The sequence below is a fragment of the Taeniopygia guttata genome, chromosome 11 (assembly GCF_048771995.1).
Source record: "Taeniopygia guttata chromosome 11, bTaeGut7.mat, whole genome shotgun sequence".
Taxonomy (NCBI): Eukaryota; Metazoa; Chordata; class Aves; order Passeriformes; family Estrildidae; genus Taeniopygia; species Taeniopygia guttata.
Window position 1 is genome coordinate 16,956,595 of NC_133036.1, and position 24,743 is coordinate 16,981,337.

Below are 24,743 nucleotides of genomic sequence, written 5' to 3' on the forward strand. Positions count from 1 at the left end.
GGCCATGCCTGGCCCGGAGTGTGGCTGCTGGCTCTGTGCCTGTCCAGCCCCTCTTCAGGACACTGGGCTGTGCTTGCCCCTCAGGAATTCCCTCCTGATGGAGCCTTCTCTCAGACCAGCACATCTGTCCCTAAAACCTCCAGCATCAATGAATAAAACCACGGCAGGTTACCATGACTGGATAGCAGGAGTCCATTAGACATTTATTTAAGTAGTTTTCCGTCCCTAATTGCCTGTTTCTCCTCTTCTCCAGAAGTTTTCCTCCACTCAGTTTTGTTGATTCAACTATTTATTTCCTTTCTGAACCACATAGTGAAACTTCATGTGCTTTTTGTCAGCACAGTTCTCAAAACCTCCTGTTGTTTTCCTATCGTTGACGGGTTCTTTAGTTCTGCAATGATCTGGGTTAGAGTCTTGAGGGAAAAGACTTTTTGGAACAAGATTTTGTTGCAAATTGTGTTTGTTAACCCACATTTCACTAGCCCCTTTTACAGTGTTGATTGCAAATTGCACAACTGCAGGGACAGAAAAGTGCAGTGGAGAAGGAATGGGAATGGAGACCAATTATTGGGAATCTGTAGCTTGCATGTTGTGGGGGCTGAGGGGGGGTAAGAGCCTCTTAAATGAAAATTGCTCTTGGTGGAATTATAGCATGAGCAGTGGCCTAGCCCAGCTCTGTCAAAATGATTTGGTTTAAAAACACCTTACTATTAAAGGCGTTTAAGTTAACAAGATCATTTTGACAGAACTGGGTTAGGGAGTGACTGCACACAGTTCTGCTGGCAGATAAGAGGCAGGAGAGCCTAGCCAGGGCATGCAAGTGGCACTTTGCAGTGGGCACTGTGAGCAGGATCTGAGCCACTGCCATGGCAGTGTGGCTGATTACAGCCTCACTCTCTCTTCATCTTGCTCTTAGGGGGAGAACTGCCTCTTAATTTGACTGTTTTGTGAGTAAGTGACTAATCTTTACACAAATGCAAAATCCTCTGAGGAATAAACGTTATTATTTATGGCAAGAAGTATTCATTGCTTTGCAGAAGAAAACATGAGCCTGCTGCCTTATCCAAGGTGATTTAAATCAAGTTCAGGTACAATTTAATAGATACATACTGGAAACAGGATGAGTATGGAGCTGAGTTATGCAGGCAAGGATGACATGCTTATTTGTTGGATATGGTGTTTTGATAGTTCTTTTCTGATAGAATTTAGGTTGGTTCTGCTTTAATGGCAAATTAAAAACCACAGTTCTGTTGTGAGAGGGATGGAGCAGCTCTGCTGGGAGGAAAGGCTGGCACAGCTGGCATCGCTCACCTGCACAGGAGGAGCTTTGGGCTGAGCTCAGGGTGGCCTTGCAGGGCCTGGAGGAGCTGCAGGAAAGATGGAGAGAGACAATTGCCAAGGGCTGGAGGGACAGGGCACAGGGAATGGCTCCCAGTGGCAGAAGGCAGGGCTGGATGGGATGTTGGGAATGAGGAATTGTTCCCTGGCAGGGTGGGCAGGCCCTGGCCCAGGTGCCCAGAGCAGCTGTGGCTGCCCCTGGATCCCTGGCAGTGCCCAAGGTCAGGTTGGACACTGGGGCTGGAGCAGCCTGGGGCAGTGGGAGGTGTCCCTGCCATGGCAGGGGTGGCTCTGGGTGGGCTTTAAGGTCCCTTCCAACCAAGCCCACTCTGGGATTCTATGGAAAGAGTGAGAAGAATTCCTACAAGTGGCACTGGAGCATTAAGGCCTTTCATTTCTGTGACCGAAAACATAAGGCTCTGTTGTGCTGCCAAGCAGGGATGAGTGAGGCACAGATAATCACTCTGCCCACTGTGGGGAGGCTTTGCATCCTTTTGCTGCCTTTGGTGGGAAAGAACCTTCTCTGAGTCCTTGAAAAAAGGGACAAGGAAGCAAAAGTTGTAGTGTAGCCAATACCTAGAGAGGTAAGAACAAACCTAAAAAGTTTAAGAAACAAGAACAATGTGCAGAAGAAAAAAACCTGTAAAATTAACAGATATTCCACACCTGTGGAGACAAAAAAAAAAAGGTAAGAAATGGCACTGGCTGGCATTCTCTAGGCAGTCATTAAATAAAGGCCTCTAATCAATTATTTGAGGTTTCTTGTATTGTAATGAGGACTTGCTTATATTAAATCAGCATCTGAGATAGAAATTAGGTATTTAATGTATAAAATATAGTGAATACTGAAAATTCTACCAAAAACACCCTTTTGGGTAAAAATCATCAGTTTTTTTTTTTCTTTTGTATCTCTGGAGTAACTAATTTAAAGAAAGCAGTACCCAAGGGTTTTATTTTACCTTAAAAACAGTTGTTTAGTAACTCACAAAATCTATCACAATGAAATAGTGAGTTCAAAGGATTGAGATGCTGCATATCATCACTGCAAATAAAATAATGAAAAAACTTTGCTGCAGTTCTTAAGACAACCCTCCATGTCTCTAGTGTGGAGAAATGCTAGAGTGGCTCTAAAATATTTTGAACTGAGATCACAGTGTAAATCAATGCACTGGCATTGTAATAAAGGGGTTTATTTGACCAGATGAATATTCTGTGCTTTGAAAAAAAAAGTTAAAGCTTTTTATGATCTTACTTTCCTTCTTTTTCAATGGGAATTTTATACCTTAATACTTTTATTAAGTTTATTAATCTGTTTAACAAATTGCAGTGGTCACCTTTTAAAGCTACAAGATGATTTTAAAATGGTTGTAGTGAAATAAATTCTGTCAGAAGCACTTTCCTCCACTCATGCACAAAAGGAGCTTTATATCTCTGTAAGTGCCCACTGCCACACCTGTTAGAAACTCTGTACAAGGGATGAACTCCCAGCTGTGACCTGCATAGATCTGAGCTCCAGAACAGGTCTCAGTGTGTATGACAGTGTTTGCTGAAGCTGTGTGCTGGTTATGTCCTCCTGTTAGGTTATAAACCTCTTTGTAATCACCTTGTCTTGTACAAGACTTACACACTACATGTCTGAGTTTTATGAGTAGAGTTCCAAGATGCAAGTTCCTGTGAGCAGAATAATATTTTTCTAAAACTCCATCAACTCACAGAGTGCAAAACAAACTACTCAGCTTTATCTGTACTTCTCTATATGATGTGCACAGAGAACAAAATTTATGAATACAGTTTAAGTTTTTGAAAACATAAGGCAGTTGTTTGAATCTCTGCTCCATGACATAGTGGAACATTTTCTTTCATCTATTTGCTACATTAAAGACATTCTTTATATTTTAAATATCACTTTCTCCTCTCAGGCATGAATGGAGAACTAAAGCTGTTTTGTAAACAGCTTTGCTGGATTAGAGGTGATCTGGAGTCATATATACCTGACAGTGTACAGGAAAACCACTCAGAAGTTCACTGAAGTTTTGTTTAAGGCAACAGCCCAAGGCCATCTGAACATGTGGAGATTAAAAGCAAAACTTATACTTTTATCAACACAAGCAAACTCTTGTTGAAGGTGGAGCACTGACTCCAGCCCTGGGCCAGCACAGGAGGGACCTGGAGCTGCTGAGAGAGCCCAGAGGAGGCACAGCAGGAGCAGAGGATGGAGCAGCTCTGCTGGGAGGAAAGGCTGGCACAGCTGGCATCGCTCACCTGCACAGGAGGAGCTTTGGGCTGAGCTCAGGGTGGCCTTGCAGGGCCTGGAGGAGCTGCAGGGAAGATGGAGAGAGACAATTGCCAAGGGCTGGAGGGACAGGACACAGGGAATGGCTCCCAATGGAAGAGGGCAGGGCTGGATGGGATGTTGGGAATGAGGAATTGTTCCCTGGCAGGGTGGGCAGGCCCTGGCCCAGGTGCCCAGAGCAGCTGTGGCTGCCCCTGGATCCCTGGCAGTGCCCAAGGCCAGGTTGGACACTGGGGCTGGAGCAGCCTGGGACAGTGGGAGGTGTCCCTGCCATGGCAGGGGTGGCACTGGATGATTTCTAAGGTGCCTTCCAACCCAAACCATTCTGTGTTTCCATGATTCTGTGAAATACACTCTTGAAGGGCCACATGTTTCTCTTATTTTTGTTGCTTAGAAAAAAGTCATTCTGGCTTCACTGGAATAATTTTGCTGCCATTCCATACTCACTGCTGCTTTAGACGGTGGCATAATGGAAGAAGGGAAAACGCTAGTGTATCTCACCTGATCTTCCTTGATTTCCAAGTCTACCTTTACATATGGCTTTTAATGTTATCTTAGCCTGCTTCAAGAGCCCTGTCATTCCCTCCAACACATCTAACCCAGAGGATTGCAATTTGATTGCAAGGCACTTCTCAATTTTCTTATTAGCCAATGTGTAAATTGCTGGGCCACATATTTAAAATGCCTTCCATCAGCTCCCAGCCATATACACGGTGTTCTGCTCTCAGGAATGGGGCAGAAAAGTAATTTCCAAGCTTGGTAAAGAAATCTGGGGACAATCCCACCTCCATGCATTGCATAAAATGTACACCCTGAGTCACTGATAGAGCCTGAATGAGAGTCTGTTTCTCAAAGAACTCTTACAAGGCTCCTGTAGTCCGGCTTGAGCTGTGGCGAACTTTATCCAGTCTTGGAGCTTATTCTAGGTTGGGGGTGGCTCTGTGTGGTGGAAAAATTTCTTTTTTAACTTGTGCTTTTAAAGAAAGGCTCAGTAGTCTTTTGTTATTTGGTCTTAAGGTAGTTTATTGCAAGTTATTTAAAAGATTTTTTTCTTGACCTGCTGCAGTTTGTTCAGCAGCTCAGGCAAAGGCACACACACACTTTGACATTTTCTTTGACTCTTGTTTTCTTCTTTTTCCCCCTGCCCAGGGTTGGTGTTATCTTTTATATGGTATATTATGTATTAAATATGTATAGTTTTCTCCTAATGCCTATTATTATATTAAATAGTGCTTTTCTACTCTAAACTAATTTGTGAGTGCTAACATTACTAAGAACATGGAGGTAAGGAAGAAGAAACAGGGAGAATAGGACAAGCCTAAATCTTTCTATTTAAAAACTTCTGATTTCCATGTACAAAACCAAAACCTCCCTGTACAAGATTAAAAACCCCCTGTACAGCACTTAAAAATTCTTCCCTTTATTTTGTGACTATTTCTACTCTAATATCTAAAATTTTGTGACTTCTTGTTCTTCCTGCAAGGTTGGTAAATCATTCCATGTTTCAAACCCAAAATCACAGCTGTTTCCAGCTGCCTGCCAGGGTCTCAAATGCTTCTGACCTGGGCCTGGAACCTCCAAAAATGTCTGAGGGACATTTTGAGTTCTGACAATCCAGCTCCGTGGTTCCACACTGGTCACATCCTTCTGCAGGACTGGGACGTGCCAAAGTCCCATTGGATTTTTCCCCTTTTTCCTGCACTGCCCAACTCTGCTGCCAGTGCTCAGAGTCTCCCAGCTTTGTGTGCTCTGAGCGTGTGTAGCTCTGCTCCTCGCGGGGCTGTTCCACTGGGGGGGTTTCATGGCACTGCTGATATTTCTGATGTGCTTTGGACTCGTTTGCCTTAAGATATTGCTGAATACACAGCTACCATGAGGACAGCCCATCACAGTGAATCTTCTGTACAGTGTGAGTGGATAGGACCTCAAGTTGATTGGAGTAAATGAAGAGTAACAAGCAGGAGGTCTGGGGGAGGAACCGAGGAAGGATGCACTGAAATGAACTTAATGCTTTCTAAGGATTGAGAGTGGCAGTGTGAAAACCAACTATCCTCTTCTTTCTTCAAAATGGTTCTGGGAGCATCATATTGTTTTATCTCATTTATTTCATTTCTTTTAGAAGGCAGGCTGTGGAGATTAATTAGGAATTGTTTTCAAAAATCTTCTTGAATATGAAAGGAAGTGCTTTATTATTATTTGGTCCTGTTGGTAAGAAGAACTATATCAACTTGTGCTGGAAGTGTAAGGAAGTCAGTCATGCCCGCTTGGGTCCTTTTCTCTGAGGGGTTTTTGGGGTTTATATACAAAGTGTTTTTTCACCCAGAAACAGTCACTCTAAAAAGAGAAGAGTACATTACATCTTGCTCTGTTCAACCCCTAAAAAAGACCCTTAAGTTGTGTTTTCAGATTTCTGCCACCCCATTTTGAATTTAATCCTGGATGTTGGTTGAAGATGATGTCTCTTGCTTAATTTTACAGTGGTTCTAGTTCTCCTGTGTTTTGATTCTTTCTCCATTGAAGAAATCAGAAAAATCTGTGTCCTGGCAGGCACAGGCACTCACTCATACAGTCAGATATAAAGAGGATCCCATTAGAGCAAAACCAATCACTTTGACTGAAATTTGGCTGTTTCTCTCTTTCAATACCTTCTACCTCCAAACATTTCCCTGGAAATCTCTGTTTAACATGTGCCAGAAAGCAGCAGCAGTAAACTCCATTTAATTCCCTGGACTGAAGAGGCTTTTCAGAGGGTGACTGATGCATTCCATCATTAGACTGTTTGCTCCTCTTCCTTTTCTGGGATTGAGAGAATGTCAAGACATTTAAAGCCTCTCACTTCTCTCACATTTTCCCAAAAACTTCCTCACGAGAGCTTGCTGTATTCTCTGATTTCGTTATTTCCACCCCAGTTGGCAGTGAGGCCTATAAAGCTCCATGTTCTCCTGTAATGGATATTCCCCTCATTCTGGATGCATTGTCAAAGCACTGCACTATTAGCTCACCATTCTTCCATGCTGCTTGAGAGATTGAGTTTCACTTTGCTAGCAGCTCCTCTCCCCTTCTAACAAGACAAGTTTCTCACAGTTTCAGGTTTTCATGCAACAGATTTCACAGTTGCTTTGGCAATTACTGAAGTTTAAAAAAAAAATACTTTCTACATTGTTTGCTTTTAAAAGAACTGCTGAACAACAGACCACAGCTACTCTCCCCCCCCTCCCCAAAAAAAACCCACCTAACAAACAACTCAGCTCTCAGGATTTTCATAAACATGCAACACTAGTGATTAATCTTAAAGTAGAAGAAAGCCAGCCTAAAACACAGTGTAAGCTTAAGAATAGGTGTTCCTACTCTCTTGTATATAGTGGTTTCTCCTGAGATTGTTTGGATGTGAATCAAAGAAAATGTATCAAGACTCTTTTCAGGTAATGCCATAACCCTGTAATGTAGTCCATTTATCTGAGCTGCATCCCATCTAGTTTTCCATGTGATCTGTGGCTGCATTTCTGGGTTTGCCCATCCCTCTGGCATCAGCCCTGCTATGTTAACTTGCCTTTCCATTTCAAGGAATATTTACTCTGAGATGAAACGTGGTGTGACCTTTTAGTACATCAAAGGGTGGGCAAGGAAAGAAAGACAAAATGCTCCCAAGTGTCCATCTAGGAAAATGTCTTTGAAATGAAACACGACTGTGTGCTTTCTCTGAAAGTGAAGGAGAGACACTGACACCTGTAGTGCAGATGTGCATAAATGAGTTTCTTTTGGCCCTGGTAGTGGTCTGGTTTGGCAATCATGGATTTCACAGAGGATTTGGCACTGCTGGGCAGTGGTGCTGCTGCAGAGAGGTGATGGCTGAACAGACAATGGGCTGCTGGAGCCTTGTACACTCGGGATTTTTTTTTTTTTTTTTTTTTGTGGAGGAAAGAAGCCTAAGGATGCAATAACCTTATTTTGATTTGCTTATATGACAGAATATGTGTTTGTAGTTGACCACATTAACAGTGCAGAGAAGGTTGGCAGCTGCTTCAGACTCTCAGATGAACTGCAAGATCCCAGAACAGTCTGGGTTGGGAGGGACCTTCGAGATTCTCCATTTCCATCTCCCTGCCACTGGCAGGGACACCTTCCACAGACCAGGTTGCTGCAAACCCCGTCCAATTCTTAGGCCTGAATATTTTCCTAAGTGCATGTAATCATTTATCTGGGTCTTCTCTCAGTGTTTCAGGTAATGAAAGAATACACAATTTAACTATGCAATAATATTATGAACAATAAATTTAGACCCTAACATGGCTTATTTATGATGTAAAAGTAAATAAGATGTTTCAGAATGCTTTCCTAAGCTTTTTAGTCACTGATTTGAACTTTCTTTTTTTCTTTCCCCCACCAGGAATCTTTAATGACTGGAAAACTCAATGGATCATGCTTTTCTCATCTAAGCTATTTTTACATTGACTGTGCTGTAAACACACGGAGGAGCTGTAAGTAAATGTTCTGTACTGCGTGATGAATTGGATTGCTACAGTCTGGAGGAAAGCAAAATAATAATTTCATTTCTGTGGTGATTTGCCTAGTTGTGGTACAATGCCAGAAAGACTAACGGAGATGCTTATGGATACGTGGACTCCATTAATAATATTATGGATTACTGTCCTTCCTTCCATTTATATGGCTCCAATGAATCAATCTCAAGTACTACCAAGTGGATCCAGTACAGGACTAAAAAGGCTAAATGAAGAACAAAGAATTTTGCACCGTTCCAAGAGAGGCTGGGTTTGGAATCAAATGTTTGTATTGGAAGAATTTTCTGGACCTGAACCAATCCTAGTTGGCCGGGTAAGACAAGATTTGGGTTTTTTTCTCTGAATGTATAAATGTGTGACATGAGAAGGTCCTCAGTCATTCAGACTCTTCTAAGGAATTTCAGACTGAGGTGCTTTGTGATTCCAAAATAGTTCTCTTAATATCCATAGATTTGTGCTTTAAATATACCAGACTGTAAGGACATGATTTCCTAGTTAGCTAACTTGTTATTTCCAACCAAAAATGCATATTTCATTTGTCAAAAAGCCCCACAAGCGTGATCACATCCTTTCTTTTGTATCATTAGTCACCACTCCTCACCTCTGTCAGCTGAATTTTACCAAAGCAGCTCTTTGCAATATGGTCTTGTGCATTCCTAAAGGTTGTTACACCTATAGGTCATTGTATAGGTCATACAGTCTGATGAATCAAATTGTTTATGCTCTGAGGAGTTTTAAAAAACAAGAACCAAAAAGGAAAGTGGGGACTGTACAACAAAGGTCCTAGTTTATATGGAGGTCTATGCACACATATGGAATAATATTATTGCCACGGATTTTGTAATTTAATGTCAAAGTTAGGAAGATAACACAGGGCAAATTATCATATTTTTCAGTGTCACAGCTTTTCTGCTGCCCTGAAGCTTTGCTTGTTGCCATGCATTAGTTTATTCTGTAGCTCAGGGTGTTACCTCCAGTCAGTGAATCAGCCTTGCACTTGTATGAGCCATCTGTATCCATCAGGGATGAATTACCATCAGAATTATCCTTAGAAAAGAATGATCTGTTCATAAATGCATGTTTGGCAGTGAGTAGGTATAAATACCTTAATTGTTTATCACTAAAGTTCAATTCCCACTGAACAACCAAGTGCATTATTGTCTTACTAGCTGGCTACTGAGGTTGAGTTAAAAAGAAAGTCTAGACAAACTATGGATAAGAGTTAATTTCATGGTAATCTTGGAATTTCCATGGATAAATGAATAGCATATAGTATAATATAAAATATAGGGACTGTCAACAGCTCTATTCAGTTATTGAAGAGAGCACAGATCAAGTGCATTTCCAAATCTTCCCTAGTGCAGCCACTTTCCAGGTGAGACTCAAGGTCAGAAGGTGTAATGAGCTTTCTATCCAGGGACTTTTTGTGCTGTGTCAATTTACATTTATATCAGGATTTTGGTATCTGTTCTCATTTGTTTCTCTGGGGTTAGTAACATATTTCAGTTTCACAGAGACAGCAATGTTCATATTTCACATCTTAAAATGTTTTATTCAACCCATTCTTTCTGGAATTTTTAGTTGAGCTTTTAAAATTATTTTGAGTAGCTGGGAAGAATCCTAGGTTTTTACTTCGTGGTATTTTGATTTTCAGGGTATATCCAGGTCTAAATATTTCTACTATTTTAAGGGGTTTTTTTTGGTGGTTATAATATCCTGAATTGTTTGAGTCATTGGTGAATAGAAGTGGGTAGGTTAAACCAAGCCAAACCAAGGAAGACATTATCCCATTTTCTTCTGGCATTTTAAATAGAATTAGCTAAAATGCTGTGACAATCTATTTGTTGAGACTGCTGCATAATTAAAACACTGCACGTTATAGACGGAAATGAGCAAGAAGCAGAGTTTGTTCCCATAGGGAGGAATTTTTAGTTTATTCATTAGAACAACATATAATATTTTTGGAATTCTTCTCTCTATTTTTTCTCCCTCTCCAGAAAAATCATCCATATTTCTGACTTATTTTTCTTTCCCAAGGCTTGTGAGTACTGAGAGTGCTTTCAGGCTGGTGTGCAGCCAGTGGGAGCAGAGGTACTCCACAGCTTTCAGAGCTGCTCTTAATCCTTCCTGACTGGAAAGCAGAGACTCCCTCAATTATACTTCTTGGCAATCCTTCCCAAAACTTAAGGGTGTACAGAAAGTCACAAGAAAAATGCTTTTCTTTTCCGTGAAGTTGGGCTGTGGTTTGTCCTCTGTCACCCTCACTGGTTTCTTATCCACTATGCAATTTAAAAATAACCTCCTTTTCAGAACTCGCAGTAGATTTGCACACACCTGGTTCCTCCTCCTGGCTTTTCCACTTACACTCTTCCTCCACCTTCTGAGGTTTTCCCCTGCCAAAGGCTTTGCATACCTGGGGTATCTCCTTCATTCTGGGATTTTATTGACTATTTTTGCTGCCCTATGACTTACCTCGATTTTTTTTTTTCCTATTTTGCCAGATTTTGAATGAAGGACACTCAGTAAAACAGGATATAGAGAGAGCAGAGAGGCTTTACGTTGTGGAGAGTGATATTAAATGTCTGCCCCATTTTTGCTGCATTTTCTGGATATAAATATGTTTTTGTCCTGTTACAGAGCCAGTTTGCTTGCTATGTGCTTTTTACATGTTGAAAGTTCTAGTATAATTTTCAAACAAATCTTTTATTTAGTGGTTAATCACTTCAAAGAAAACATTCTAGAAGAAAATCTAATTATGTAGACCTTTGTTGCAATTTTTGTCTCTACGCTGTTGTAGAGTGTACCTGGTGCTTTTCAGAGTCATGTGTGTTTTGTATAAGGTGCTTTACAAAAATAAGTTTTGCACAAACAGAAACAATACACACACAAGCAGAATTTGTTTTATGTTTTCAAATGGACCTTTAAAACCCACTGAAAATTCAGCTCTTAAGAACTGATAGTTAAATAATGGTTTTTGTGTTAGTAAGTGGAAAGGCACTGAGTAGAAGCATTTGGTTCTAATGGAATTGATGGAATTTATCAGCAAAATAAAACTGAAAACAGATTAATTTTATAGGGTACAAGCAGAACACAAATCACTTTGCAAATAAAAGCCTGAATGCAGAGTCTACAAGTTCCTCATGTTGGTTAAAAGAGTCTCCTACCAAAGTTTGTGAAGCACAGGGAAATGTAGCAAGACAGGATTACAGAGGTCTGTAGTATCTTTTATTAAACTGCTCAGTTTTTCCAGGGGAAACAGCTTCCAAACATAAAGACTCTTCTCTGGAGTTTTAAGTGGTGCGATGCAACTGCACACACTTCAGAGGTGCTTCTTCATTGCTGTTCTGCATGAATATAGAGTAATAAATGCATTCCCAGTGTATTTGCTCTAATAAATGAAGTAAACTGGGGTGAGACTAATAGGAGGAATTAATGTGAACACCTTTTAAAGTGTGGTGTCTTTCTTCAATGACTTGAGTAAAAGACCGAAGCAAATATTTTGCTTTCATTCTTGAACCTCTTAAAATGAATTTGAGCAATATGCACTTTTAATGCCAATATTTGTCATCATGTTTGGTAGGATCAAGCTCAAAGTGAGCTACTCAAGTTCACACATCTGTAAAGAAGTGCTTTCTGAATTTATGAGATTTCCTATTAAAAGCTACAAATATTCTAGGTTTTAACTTACTTTTTTGGGGCTATATTCATATGGCATTTATTTTGCCACATGGCATTTTCATAGAATCATGGAATAGAATATCCTGTATTGGAAATGATCCATCAGGATCATCCAGTCCAGCTCCTGTCCCAGATGCCCAGCAATCCCTCCTGTGCATCTCTGGCAGCCTCGGGGCCGTGCCCATTCCCTGGGCAGTGCCAGCACCCTCTGGGGGAAGCAGAACCTTTCCCTGATTTTCAGCATAGCCATCCCCTGGCACAGCTTCATGCTCTGTGTCCCTCCTTTGGACATTCTCTACTAGTTTTATATCATTCTTATTAAAGTAAGTCCCGTATTATTTTGATCTGCACATGTAAAAATGTATGTGTGCATTTTGAGAAACCTGCAAGGTAACCTTTTTTGTGTTCATGCAACACACGTCAAATGAGTTTGGGTTTATTCCCAGCAGTAGAATACCGAGTGACAGATTTGCAAATACCCTTTTGTACTTCATTCCTTTTTTTCCCCCTTAACTTACAGAAGCAGGTACATACTTTGCAAAGCTTCTGTGTCTCCTTTAGAAGCCTCCCCATCCTGCACAGTGCTGTCAGCAGCTAGCAGCCTCCCTGTGGCTGACAACCTCATTCAAGTGTAGAGTGATATGTCTTGTGACACTGCATGCTGTCCCTGTGGACTTGATTAGTTGGGTAGAACTTCCACTTGCTATACCCTGCTGCATCTTCTTCATCTCCTCTGCACGCTCTTACAGCACCACAGCAGATGTGCTGTGAAATCTGGGCTCCAGCAAATGCCACTGTTCTTTCACAGGAGACAGCTCCCGAATTCACAATGACATAGGTAATAAAGTGAAAAAGCATTAGGAAGCTGCTTTTGGGGTACTGCAGCTCCTGTTTTATGGAACATGTGTTGTTCGTGATGCTTTAAGCGGGTTAGGACCTGGTTTAATAGAGGTAAGCAAAACTCTGGGATAGTTAATGTAATAGCAGTTGTTTTTAATTAGACTTATAGAATGTGCTCAGTTAGAAGGGATGCACAAGGATCATCCAAGTGCACCTTATCCCTGCCCAGAGCCCCAACAATACCCCCTGGGAATCCCTGACAGCGCTGTCCAAACGCTCCTGCAGCTCTGGCAGCCTCGGGCCGTGCCCATTCCCTGGGAGCCTGGGCAGTGCCAGCACCCTTCCTGTGTCATCTCTCCAGCTTCTTGTTCCAGCCTGTCCATACACCCAGGGTGCTCCATCCATGGTGTAGAATCTGTCACTAGTTTGGCTTTGTTTAACCTCACAAAGTGTGGAGAGAACTAAAGAGGCAATGAAGGCCACAAGAGTTGTTTGTTTGTGTTTGTGTTCTCTGGCTTACTGATAAAATAATCCAAATTTAGGTCCAGACACAAAATTCCACCAGCAGTCACTCAGGTTGATGCTGTCTGTGTCACATCACTCCACTGTCCAGGCTGACCCAGAACCTCCCCTAGACTTTTTGGATTTCCCTGTTTCCAGTCCCAAAAAAAAAAAAATAGATTTCCTGTTTTGTCTGTGAGGAGAGATTTGGGAAGTGAGCGTGGCAGGGAAGAGCAGCCCCTGTGGCACATCTGTGCCTGCTCCAGGGCTCTGGAGAAGGTGCTCTGAAAATCCTGGATGGGAGGAAAGCAGTGAGACTGTACTGGTGAGGCTCAGAAAGCATGGCCAGGCTGTGGTGAGCTCAGGGAGGTTTTCCATCCGTGCCTGCTTCTGAATTCCCTGCTTTGTGTCTTTTCACTCTGTTCAATGCAGATTTTCTTGCATGGTTTGTGGGATAAGGGAACTGGGCAACTTTTGCTGTTTGGAGCAACAGAGATTTTCCCCTTGATGTTTGGGGCTTGGGTTCAGGGCTGTAGAGGAGAAACAATTTTCCTGTAGGAGGAGCAGTGGAGAGGCATCCTGTTCTCACATCAAGTGCTCCAGGCTGAGCTGCTGTAAAACCCGAACCTGGAAATGCAGAGAGCACTTATAAATAGCTTGGGGCTGTATGTTCTACATTATCCATGCTCTGTGCAATCCTTGATTTCTTCACCAACATGCATTTTCTACCTTCACCAGGAAATGGTAAAATGTTACTTGTTTAAAATCATGACTAGTTCTGTTGAAGTACAAGTGATGCAAACAGGTGAAATAAATAAGGTTTTAATTAAACAAGTTCCTTCCTCACATTTTGCTTTTCATTCCTACCCTGAGCTTGTGATTATGATGGCTGCCTGAAAATACTGTAGTACTCAAGTGCTGCAAACTAGAAATGTACATAACTAAGGCTTGCAATATTTTGAGGAATGTATTAAATGCTGTTTTCCCTGAGTGAAAAAAAATCCTTGTGACTTGTAGAAGTAGCAGTGTCCTGGCATGTTTCATAGGACACAGCATAATCCTACATTAATGCTTTGGTAAAGTTTTCACAGAACAGCAATCACAACACCATTTTAAGTAGATTCAAATATCTTTTTTCTAATACACACTTGTATGTTTTTCTATGATTTAAATGCATGCCATAAAATATTCAGTATCTGAAATGCTGCAAAGTCAACATTGCCTTCTGAGCCTTAGATTTTTGTTGTTATTTTGCAACCATAATTACACACTAGTTTTCCTGCTAAAGTTTAATAAATTCCCAGAGGCTGAAATGTGTCAATTATTTTGTTACTGTATTCTTTATGAAAAATATAAATTCCCCCTGCCTTTTGTGTGCTTGAAAGGGAAGAGGTGGCTGTGTACTGCACACACAAAATGCTCCAGTTTGCATAGTCTCAATCAGCTTAGTAAGCAGGAGAATAACTAGCTAAGAAAAACTCTCTGTAATTAAATGTTACTGTAAAGAAAATAAACATAGCAGACAAAACTTTATATAAGTCTGTTAAAAGTCTTGGTTTTTTAAAAAATATTCCTGAGCCTGCACAACTTTTATCTGTTTCTTTTTAACTGAGAACAAGTTCCAAGAAGAAATTTCAATATAAAGCATAAATTTAAGCAAGAACATTTGACTGACCCAACAGTGTCTACATTTCCTACTACAGTGTAAAAAACATTTTACTGATTTCTCTAAGATTTAAGAAAAAAGGCATCTCTCCAGACACTGAAAATCTCATTTCTGTATATTTCTGGGATTATTACTGAATGCAGTTGAACACTTTCATGCTCCTTCATCTCCAGCCCAGGGCATGATATAACCACAATTTAAGCAGAGACACAGCTTAAACCCCTTGAACATCAGCTATAGAACAGGACTGGTAATAACTTCAGAGAGGCATTTTATCAGTTACTTATGAATCCAGCATCTTAAAGGGTCAAACTGCAAAACACCAGGCACCTCCTCAGCTGCCTGTATTTTCTTTCATGGAGTAGGAAAACGTCTATGATGTGAAGAATAAATTAAAAGCTGGGCAGGGGTTTTGCTGGATTTGTTTGTTTATTTTTTGTTTTGTTCTCTTTGGGATTGGTGATTTTTTAAAATTTCCTTTTTTTTTTTTTTTAATAAAAGGGATGGTATATGTTACTCTAGCATTATTCACTCACATTTCTTGGTCATGTTTTTCTAGAGCCACAAAAATTTCTGGTATTCTGAAAAAAGAGCAGCTAATATTGAGCATTTTGTTTGTTTGTAAAGAATTAGAAGCTTGTGTGCTTTTCAATATATTGATCTGAAAACTTTATCTTCCTCTCAGTGAAATGTTGTCCAAGTGTGCATGGAAAATGCTGAAGTGACACTGTGAAAAATTGAGTTGAGCTTTCCCCATGATATTCTGACATGCTCTATGATTGTTTAGTCTTTCCAACATTGCTTCAGTAAATGGTTTTCAATTTCTACCTGTAGGGCCCAGCCCTCGTGCTGTCAAGATGCTTCAGTTCCAGTTGTCAATTTAACTACCAATTAGTGCCAATTGTGAGGGGAGTTTTTTGCTAAAAGTTTGTCCTTGCTGAACTTGACAAGCATATTTCCCATCCATCCATGAGCTCTCAGGTAGCTGGGATTTCCCAAAAGTGCTGGGATGTGTCTTTCAACCGGCAAAGTGAAAGGGAAATTTTATTGTTCTCAGATCCAGATAGGAGATTCCTCTATGTTCCATGCATTTGTGTAACAAAAACCTTAATTTTGTATTAAAATGAGAAATTCCTTTAGCGGCTTTAGGCTTCCAGTAAGAGCTGTGGAGCTCAAGTGGGTGATGCCTCATGAACTGAGCCACACCTGAGAAAGGCTTTCTAGCTGCTGGGCAGCGCTGTATTTTTAGGATGTAATAAATATACAATCACAGGAATCACAAGAAAAATAAGTATTTGAGTGAAAATAATGAGAATGAGTTTGCATAAATCTTGTTTCTTGAAAGTTCTGTTTTAAAAGTTGGGTTTTCTTTCTATTCTGGTAAAGTCAAAGAAGAAAAAGGAAGCCATAATGTGTGTGGTGCAACAGACCAAGGAATTCACAGCTGAGGATCTTTTATTTGTTGTTTGGGTTTTTTTTTGGGGGTTTTTTTGTGGGGTTTTTTTTGTTGTTTTTTTTTTGTTTGTTTGTTTGTTTTTTTGTTGGTTTTTTTTTTGACAAAGTCAGGGATGTTGATGTTGGGCAATTTACAGTGTCAGTTTCATTACAGAAATAATTTGCTAAAATAAATATTTTAGGTAGTGTTTAAAGGTAACTACTCTTTGCAAGCAATGTGTGAGGCATGTAGAATTGTAAAATAAATGCAGATAATTTTCCTAAAGATATTTAGGCAAATATTAATATGTTTGAATAGCCTCTCGGTGATCCCCGAGGAACACCTGTAGTGATACAGCGTACTTCATAACTTTCCTTTTTTCCTGAGGACTCCCTGTTAGTGTAAAAATTCCCCTGCAAGGATTTCTTTTAAAGCCTTTATTTTACAGCAGTCATGCCAGCAGCTAAGCAAAAGTGAGTGCAGCTCTCCCTGGAGACTGTCAATGGCGTTCCTGAATTAACCGCAGGGATCATTAGGAGCCACAGAAGACATCCCTTTCCTTGCTCCGGGCTCTGAGCTCAGCAACTGCTTCCCAGCCAGCCCCTGGTGAGCAGAGGCACAGCTGAGGTTTGCTCCAGCCCGGGAATGAGCTGGAATTAAAGGCTGGCTCACAGAGCATCACTGGAGTGAACAGGGTGCTGCGGACGCAGCCGGCAAAAGGCGTTTCGGAAAAGGCATTTCAGAGCAGGCCCAGCGTTCGCTGCCTTCCATCCAGCAGCCACATCAGCGAATCCTCCTTTCCCTGCGTGTGAACAGTGGGGGCACTGCTGCCAGAGGGAAAAGGGGATTTTGGAACGGGCACTGTGAAAAACGCCGATCGCTTGGCTTCGATTTCATGGCATTTCAGAGGTTTCTCAAGTGTTGTGAATTTGGTCAGTTCTGAATTGGGTCAATTTCACTCAATTGTTTTGAAAGCTTGAGGATACAGTTTGGACCTGAGTTCAATTTCATCACTCATGCTGTTCATTGGAGACATGATTGCATAGGCAGAGCCTTGCATGATTCTTCTATCAAGTGCACACACCTTCACAGAATCTCAGAATAATGAGGTTGGAAGAGACCTCTAAGACCATCAAGTCCAACCTGTGCCCTAACACCACGACTAGACTAAAGCACCAAGTGCCAAGTCCAGTCTTTTTTTAAACATATCTAGAGATGGTGATTCCACCACCTCCCTGGGAAGACAATTCCAGTATTTTATTATTCTTTCAGTGAAAATTTTTTCCTAATATCCAACCTAAACCTTCCCTGACGTAGCTTGAGACTGTGTCCTCTTGTTCCGTCAGTTGCTGCCTGATGGGAGAGATCGACCCCACCTGTCTACAACCTCCCTTCAGGAAGCTGTAGAGAGCCATGAGGGCACCTCTGAGCTCCTCTTCTCCAGGCTAAACAACCCCAACTCCCTCAGATGTTCCTCGCAGGGATTGTGTTCCAAGCAAAAATGCAAAAGCAATTCTGATGAATGCCAACCAAGGCTTCACCTGCTGCACCTTACTGGCTGGGACAAATCCCAGAGGCCTAAAGGCTTTGCAGCTGTGGCAAACAGATTTATTCATCTTGCCAAATCCAAATTCGGCTGATTTGGGTATGTGCCAAAAATTTTAAAAGTTTAATAATAAAATGGTTATAAAAATAGTAATATAGTTAGAGTAATAAAGTTTAGAGTTAGGACAATTGCAAGACAACAAAAAGTAAAGAACTATGGACATCTGGATGCTTTCGGACACTAAGTCATGAAAAGCATGTCTTGTGAATAAAGGAATTACTTTTAAAACAATACACTTGTGGCACATTCATATATCCTTCATGGTTGTGCATACATTCTATTTAAAACAAGAAACTCTGTCTGTTGTATGTCAGAAATTCGTTTCTTCTGATAAGAAGCCATAAATTCCTCTCCTTTGGAAGATTTAGGTGTTCTTTGAAGCAAGTATCTCATTCTTAAAAAGAAAACTCCCCCCACACACATAGTCTCTATTTTAACATTATGTTGGAACTTAAAACTATATTTAACACACTACTTAAGAGAATTAATACAGTATAACTTTCCAACATCACACATATAATATTCATTGTAATATTTGCGAAAAGCCAATCATAAAGTATGCATTTTTCACAGGCACCCAGCTGTTCAGCACACGGGGCACAGAGGGGTTGAACCAAACCACACCTCTCAATCCCAATGTTTTCTAAGGTCATCGTGCCACAGGCATCATCAGGATCTATTTAACATTTTATTTTGCCATGTTGTACATCCAAGACAAGCAGTCAGGATTTTAAAAAGAATGGGTAAAACCACTGTATGTTTTTTTTTTTTTAATTAGTTTGAGATAATTGTCAGCAGAATTGGTGCAGCATGAACCTGTGTATTAAAGCATGATACAAAAGGCTCAGAATCTCCTAGTGCTCACCTCAGAGAGCTTATTAAAAATCTGTCATGTTTTTATAGAATAAAGTTTCTAAATGGAATTCCTGACATAGTTGCTATCTTGCTATTCCCTTTTCAGTCTTATTTCCTTTTTTTAAATTTTAAATTGCCTGTTTTTCAGACCACCTGTTCTCTAATTATTATGCAGTCTATAGAATTTCACATAGACCACTGGCACACTTTGCAATTCCTGGTGCTGTCCTGCCGTACTGACAAGAAAATACAATGTCCATAGGCAAAGGGAAAACGCTTGTGCTTCTTTCTTCACATAAAATCATCTGAAACAAAACTTAGTGCCAACACAATATTTCCAACTTGTTCATTTATTTCTGCTAATTAATGGGTCTTGATTATGCTGTTGGCTATCCCACATGAACTGACAGCAAGTGCTCTAAATGTACAAGGACTTTTTATTGAGTTTTCATAGGAACAAGTGGAAGTTATTTTAATCATTTAAATAATATACCAGGATTTTACTTGGTCTGTAAGACCAAATTGATATTTAAACTATGGGATTTTAAAAAAAAAATCTCAATGTAAAACTGTTTTTTCAGCAATTTTTAAAAATATTGTACATATCCTCAAACCACCCTCATCATGAGGACTGGTGCACTAAGAAGCAGTAATTGTGAAAATTGTTAATGCTGCCATTTATATCAAGAAGTTTTGGCTAAAATTTTGATCCATTTTGTTGAGTAGGAGACAATTCCTGTCTCAAAGCTGTTGCTGTCTAATTGAGATATGTAATTTATTAATAACTGAAATGAGATATAATAGGAAATATGTGTATACTTCAATATGTTGGCCCAGTGGAGTTACCATAGCTCAAAAATAAAGAAAGAAAATGGGCAACACTAAATTGTCAGGAAACATTAAGCTTCTCTTTCTGTGCAGAAAGCAATGGCACTGATCATTCCATTACATAATTATTTTGTAATTGATCTAAATTCTGCCCTTCCAAAAGACCACCTGCTTGTTCCTGCCTATCACTGATAAGCCAAGAACTGCATAGAAGTGAGCAGTCTGGATGCAGAACTAAATATTTGGATTTTAAAGGGAATTTTTCAGTAGATGTTTCTATCTAAATCAAATGCACTCTGCACAAACCCTGTAGCAGGCAATTCTCTGTGGGGGACAGACTGATGGATAGTAAAGCAAAACTTTGCTCTGTCAGCCTGGAGGTCACCCCCAGGAGGACAGGTTCATTGCAGTGCTTTGAATAGGGGATGAAATGCATGTGTTTTACACTCACAGAGCGAGAAAAACCACAGCATGGCTGAGGCACTATTTATCCCACAGACAACATCTACTCAGAAGCAGGAATACATCTGTAATTCTTGCTGAATAACTGGATAAGACAGGAGATCCTTTTCCAACTCTAAACCAGGCTCTGTTTTTCAGTTTCACTGGGCATCCAGTCCATCCTAATGTATTTGATGTAAAATCTAAAATACAGTTTATGCAGGGTCTGGTGGAGCCAAGGAGGTGAAACAAAGGGAGTTGACTACACTGAGATGAAAACTGATGTGTGTGAGCAGGCTGGTAGGTGTGTAAGGGAATATTGAAGGGATTCCTGTTAAGGGGGACCACAATAACCAGTAGGGCAGGGGTTTCATTAGGGAAACTGTGGTTCTTTCTGGCATGAAGTAAATGTTGGAGAACAAGAAAACTACAGCACTTGGGTGGCTTCCTTGTCAGGTAGCATGGCCACACTGAGCTCACCCCAAAGCTTCTCCAAAGGTGCAGGGACGCCTTCCACAGTCCCAGGCTGCTCCAGCCCCAGTGTCCAACCTGGCCTTGGGCACTGCCAGGGATCCAGGGACAGCCACAGCTGCTCTGGGCACCCTGTGCCAGGGCCTGCCCACACTCCCAGGGAATAAATTTTTTCCTAATATGCAATCTAAACCTAAATCCATCAGTTTGAAGCCATTCCCCCTTGTCCTGTCTCTCCAGGCTCCTGTAAATAGTCTCTCCCCATCCTTCTTGTGGGCTTCCTTCAGGCACTGCAAGTCCATGTAGATTGACCCCTGTAATATTTGTGACCTTTCCCGTTCTTTTAGAAATGCAGCTGAACTTTTGTCTAGTGTCTGTGCTTCATCCTCAATGCAGCAGGATTGGGAGCTGAAAGGGAAAGAGGGGAAAAAAGTGAATGCACTGAAGGTAATTTTGCACGTGGTACCATGTTCTGCTTTGCAATAAGAAAAGATTTGCAGCCACTCAGAAATCCTTTATTTTATAATCTCCCCTATTGATCACACCTGTATTGAAATCCTGAACGTGGGAGCTCAAACATTCTTTGCTTCTCAGAAATAATTGGGTTATCGTTTATTTCATCAGAGTATCAAAAACGGATAATGAGACATCCTTTAATCTTTAAAAGTGTTTTGCCATTCTGTGCCTTACCAACAAAACACTGGTCTGGCTCCTTTGGAAGTGCAGATTGCTCATTAGGAATGCATGCAATGAAATAATTTAAGAGAGGGAACGTTCATCCTGTGTATTTCTAAATCTCCACTATTTTCAATTGACTCTTCATATGAAACATTTCTTGTTAAGGCTGTTTGGAGAGGCATGAAGTGTTTTGTGTGCTAAATCAAAGCTGCTATGGTTTCACTTATAGGAATTAATGATGGGCCATGTAAGTAGAAAAGGTATTGTTGTGTATGACCTGTCACAGCTAAACTGGGGAAAGGTTTGTCCTTGCTACCGTTCTGGCCTTTTATTACAAAGAGCAGGAAGAACAGTCAATAACCACTTATTAATGATTTTCTCTGTCCTTTATTGTAGCTTCAGGTACATTAGGCTCTTAGTAATTATCTCATTCATAATCCTCCATAACAAGTAATACTTTCTGCATCTTGTGAAGTGTAATTGGAAAATATTTTCTTTGGATGTACACTATTTTTATCCTCTCTTTAATATAACTTTCCCCAAGAGTATCTTGCCAAGGAAAAATGAGCAAGCATAATTTTGTACAGGTAATCAAATCTCTCAAATGTTGGCACATTTTCCTTTATCTCCATGGGACCAAAAGCCAACCTTCAAGTAGACCTAGGCATTAAAGAGGAGAATTTCAGCACACAATTAGAACTCAAATAAGCTTGTACAAGGCAGCTTGCACAGAAGTGCTATTTTGAGTTATTAGTACTGTATTTCTACTACAGAATATTCCATTTGATTAATACAGAACTACAAGGGAACATACACACACACACACACTATATATTAGTCTAAGTGCATGTGTTGTGTCTTTGTGTATATATAGATATGTCTAATACATTATTTAAACACTGGCTTATAGCAGGAGTTTACAGCCTTCTAAATAGTTCTATTTTTGCCCACTTAGAACTCCAAGCCACATCTTGATGCAGGTTTTATCTTACTGTGCTGAGCAAAATAAATGTGAGGGGGAGGGAAATAAAGAAAGAAATCAGCATGTCTTTCGATTCCTCTCAGTTGGAATACCCAGCAGAACAGTTAATTTATTCCAAACTTTCTGACATAAATCACGCTGAAGGAGAGACAAGGAAGCCCTAAGGGACTGCAGATACAAAGCTCAGGACTGGTTTCAGGCTGAGCAGACACTTTAATCTGTGCTGGACCTACAATGAAACCTTTCAGCCTCCATTTTTGTTGTGGAATTGAACATTCTCATTTCTGTTCTCACTCATTCCAGTATCAAGGGCTCTGGTGAGTACAGAACCCAGGGAAAGATGATACTGAGAGAGCATTTGAGTCCCCAGCTGTAAATAATTCACCAGGATTCTGTAGTGTAGTGTATAACCCAGCAAGATAGCTGCCATGTTCACTGTGCTTAAGCTAAAGGAGACTCTAGATGGCTCAGGGAATTTTTTTTTTTTTTTTTTTTTTTTGTATTCTAGTTTAAAAGTTTTGCTTGACTTTAGTTGCATATTTAAATGCAGCAGTTGGTAATTCAGAATTTTATGTGAATATGCTCTTTCTTCAAGACCAGCTTTTGGATGATTTTAAATTCCATTTTCAGTTAGCTATTTTATTCCATGGCTGTCCTATGTAAAGTCTGATGATTGAGGTCAGAATTTGGTTTTTTTTATGTGCTTGGGTCAAGATTTATCTATTTTGTATTACCATGAAAATGTCCACTGAGTTCTTCCAGTTATAACACTTGAATTCTAAGATAATATGCTTAGTGAGCCTTTTGTTAATTATTGCCTTAATTCACTGGGACAACATTGGTAAAAATGGGATATTCAGTAGCTGGCTTTTTAAATCTGGTGCAAGTATGATTAAAAAAACCTCAAAAACCCAAGAAAAAACAAAATTCAATACAGAAATTATATTTTTAGAGATATAACACATATATATTCAATACAGAAAATATATTTTTATATAGCCTGAGTTAAAACAGCAATGGAGATGAGGTGGCTTGGTAATGGTTTTGATAACCTGCTGGGTTTATTTGCTGATGGTACAAGCCCAGATCACCTGTCTCTGTCTGGAATTTAAGTGAAGGTAGAAAGCACGTGTAGCACAGCTTTGCTTTTGACCCTCTCCTGAGTCAGGCTCATAGCTCAGGCCAGTATTCTTTCCCCAGAGGAGCAAGAACCTTCTTCCAAGGGCTCCTGACAGTCTGAGGTGGCTCTGTTCTGAAAGTTCTTACCTTTGCACAGTAGAATTGAACATCATGAGCAGAATGAAGACAGGGATAAAGAGAAAGGTGTAAGTGGGAAGGGAATTCAGGAGGGTGGGAGCTGCTGTTGAGCCTTCTGTCCTGGGGGGAGGAATTTCAAATACCTGCCTAGTCATGTGCGTTAAACATAGAAAAACACAGAGTGAGGACATTGTCAGCACATTTCCAGATTCTCTGAAGGCTGGCTGTGGAACCCTGTCCATCAGGCCCCCTGTGAGAGAGTGTGGCTGCTTTTACACCCCAGACATGCAGAAAGCTCACATTGGTGCAAAGTGGTGGCTGGCAGCTCTTTTCCAGCCTGGACAATGGCATTTTGTTGTTTCAGAGCTAGAGAGAATCCAGGTAGAGTTGCTAAAGCTGCTGGTGGATTTCTAGGTCTTTGTGACCCTCAGAAGCCACCTGCCAATTGTCCAGATTAGTGCCAGAGCTGACCTCACCTGGACCTGTGAGCTAAATGACCTGGGCGTTGCTTAGGAAGTCAAATTTTGTCATCCTCTGATGGCACCTCTTCTTTGTAGGTGGGATGACCTCTAACATTCCTTATTTCCCCTCAATATTCTTTCAACTATACATCAGACTATTTTATATATCGATGATCTTAACATTAGTCATTGTTTCCTGTGAAGCTTGTACAGGCTTTGAGCCAGTCTGTAAATGAGACCTTGCAGATAAAAGAATGAGTATTTGCACATTTTGTCAAGTCTTAGGGTTGGATAATGGGTTCAGTTTTTAAAGCACAAATTTAAAATAATGAAAAGCCCCCCCTTAGAGTGCAGCAAAGGCCACAGCAGGGAAGTCAGAGGGTGGCACAGTCCCTGGCACGAGTCAGAACATGCAGCTGCTGGGTGAGCTTGTACAAGTTCTGCATTATTTGCTGAACCAGAAATGGTACCATGCACCTTTTCCAGCTGCATTGTGCCTCCCTGCTACTGAAATGAGCTTCCACAAACTTCAGTGTATTTGACATTTTTGTTGTGTTTTGTATCCTTTTGTCCTGTAAAATAGTGTCCTTTGCACATTCAATTCCTTGCTCAAGGTCAGCTTCAAAAGGTTCAAGAACTTAGTGGAGCACTTCTGTTGTAAGACAGGAAACCTTTGCTCCTCATACTTATTTTTCTCCTTCTCTGCATTGCTTTATGTTGATAAGGGAACTGAAGTTTGAGAGAGATAATTTTTTTTCAAAAATCCTTTGCCATTTACTTTCAATTTGTCCAATTGTAGCATATCTGTGCTGACTTCATGTTCAGTATTATCATTAGGACAACTTAGGGAGTGGGGAGAAAGGATTGTGGGAATAGCAAAAAGGAAGATTGCA

General features: G+C 40.5%; 1 protein-coding gene across 2 annotated transcripts in view; it reads left to right on the top strand.

Moving 5' to 3' along the window:
- CDH8 (cadherin 8) overlaps positions 1 to 24,743 on the top strand; it is a 155,028-nt gene that overhangs the window by 8,110 nt on the left and 122,175 nt on the right. The window contains exons 2-3 of one of the 2 annotated variants that reach the window (XM_072934319.1): positions 8,019 to 8,109; positions 8,203 to 8,464. In XM_072934319.1, coding sequence (XP_072790420.1) covers positions 8,213 to 8,464 — 252 coding nt within the window. In that variant the 5' untranslated portion in view covers positions 8,019 to 8,109; positions 8,203 to 8,212. Of the gene's footprint in view, positions 1 to 8,018; positions 8,465 to 24,743 lie in introns of both variants that reach the window. The other variant, XM_072934320.1, reaches the window with a different exon arrangement.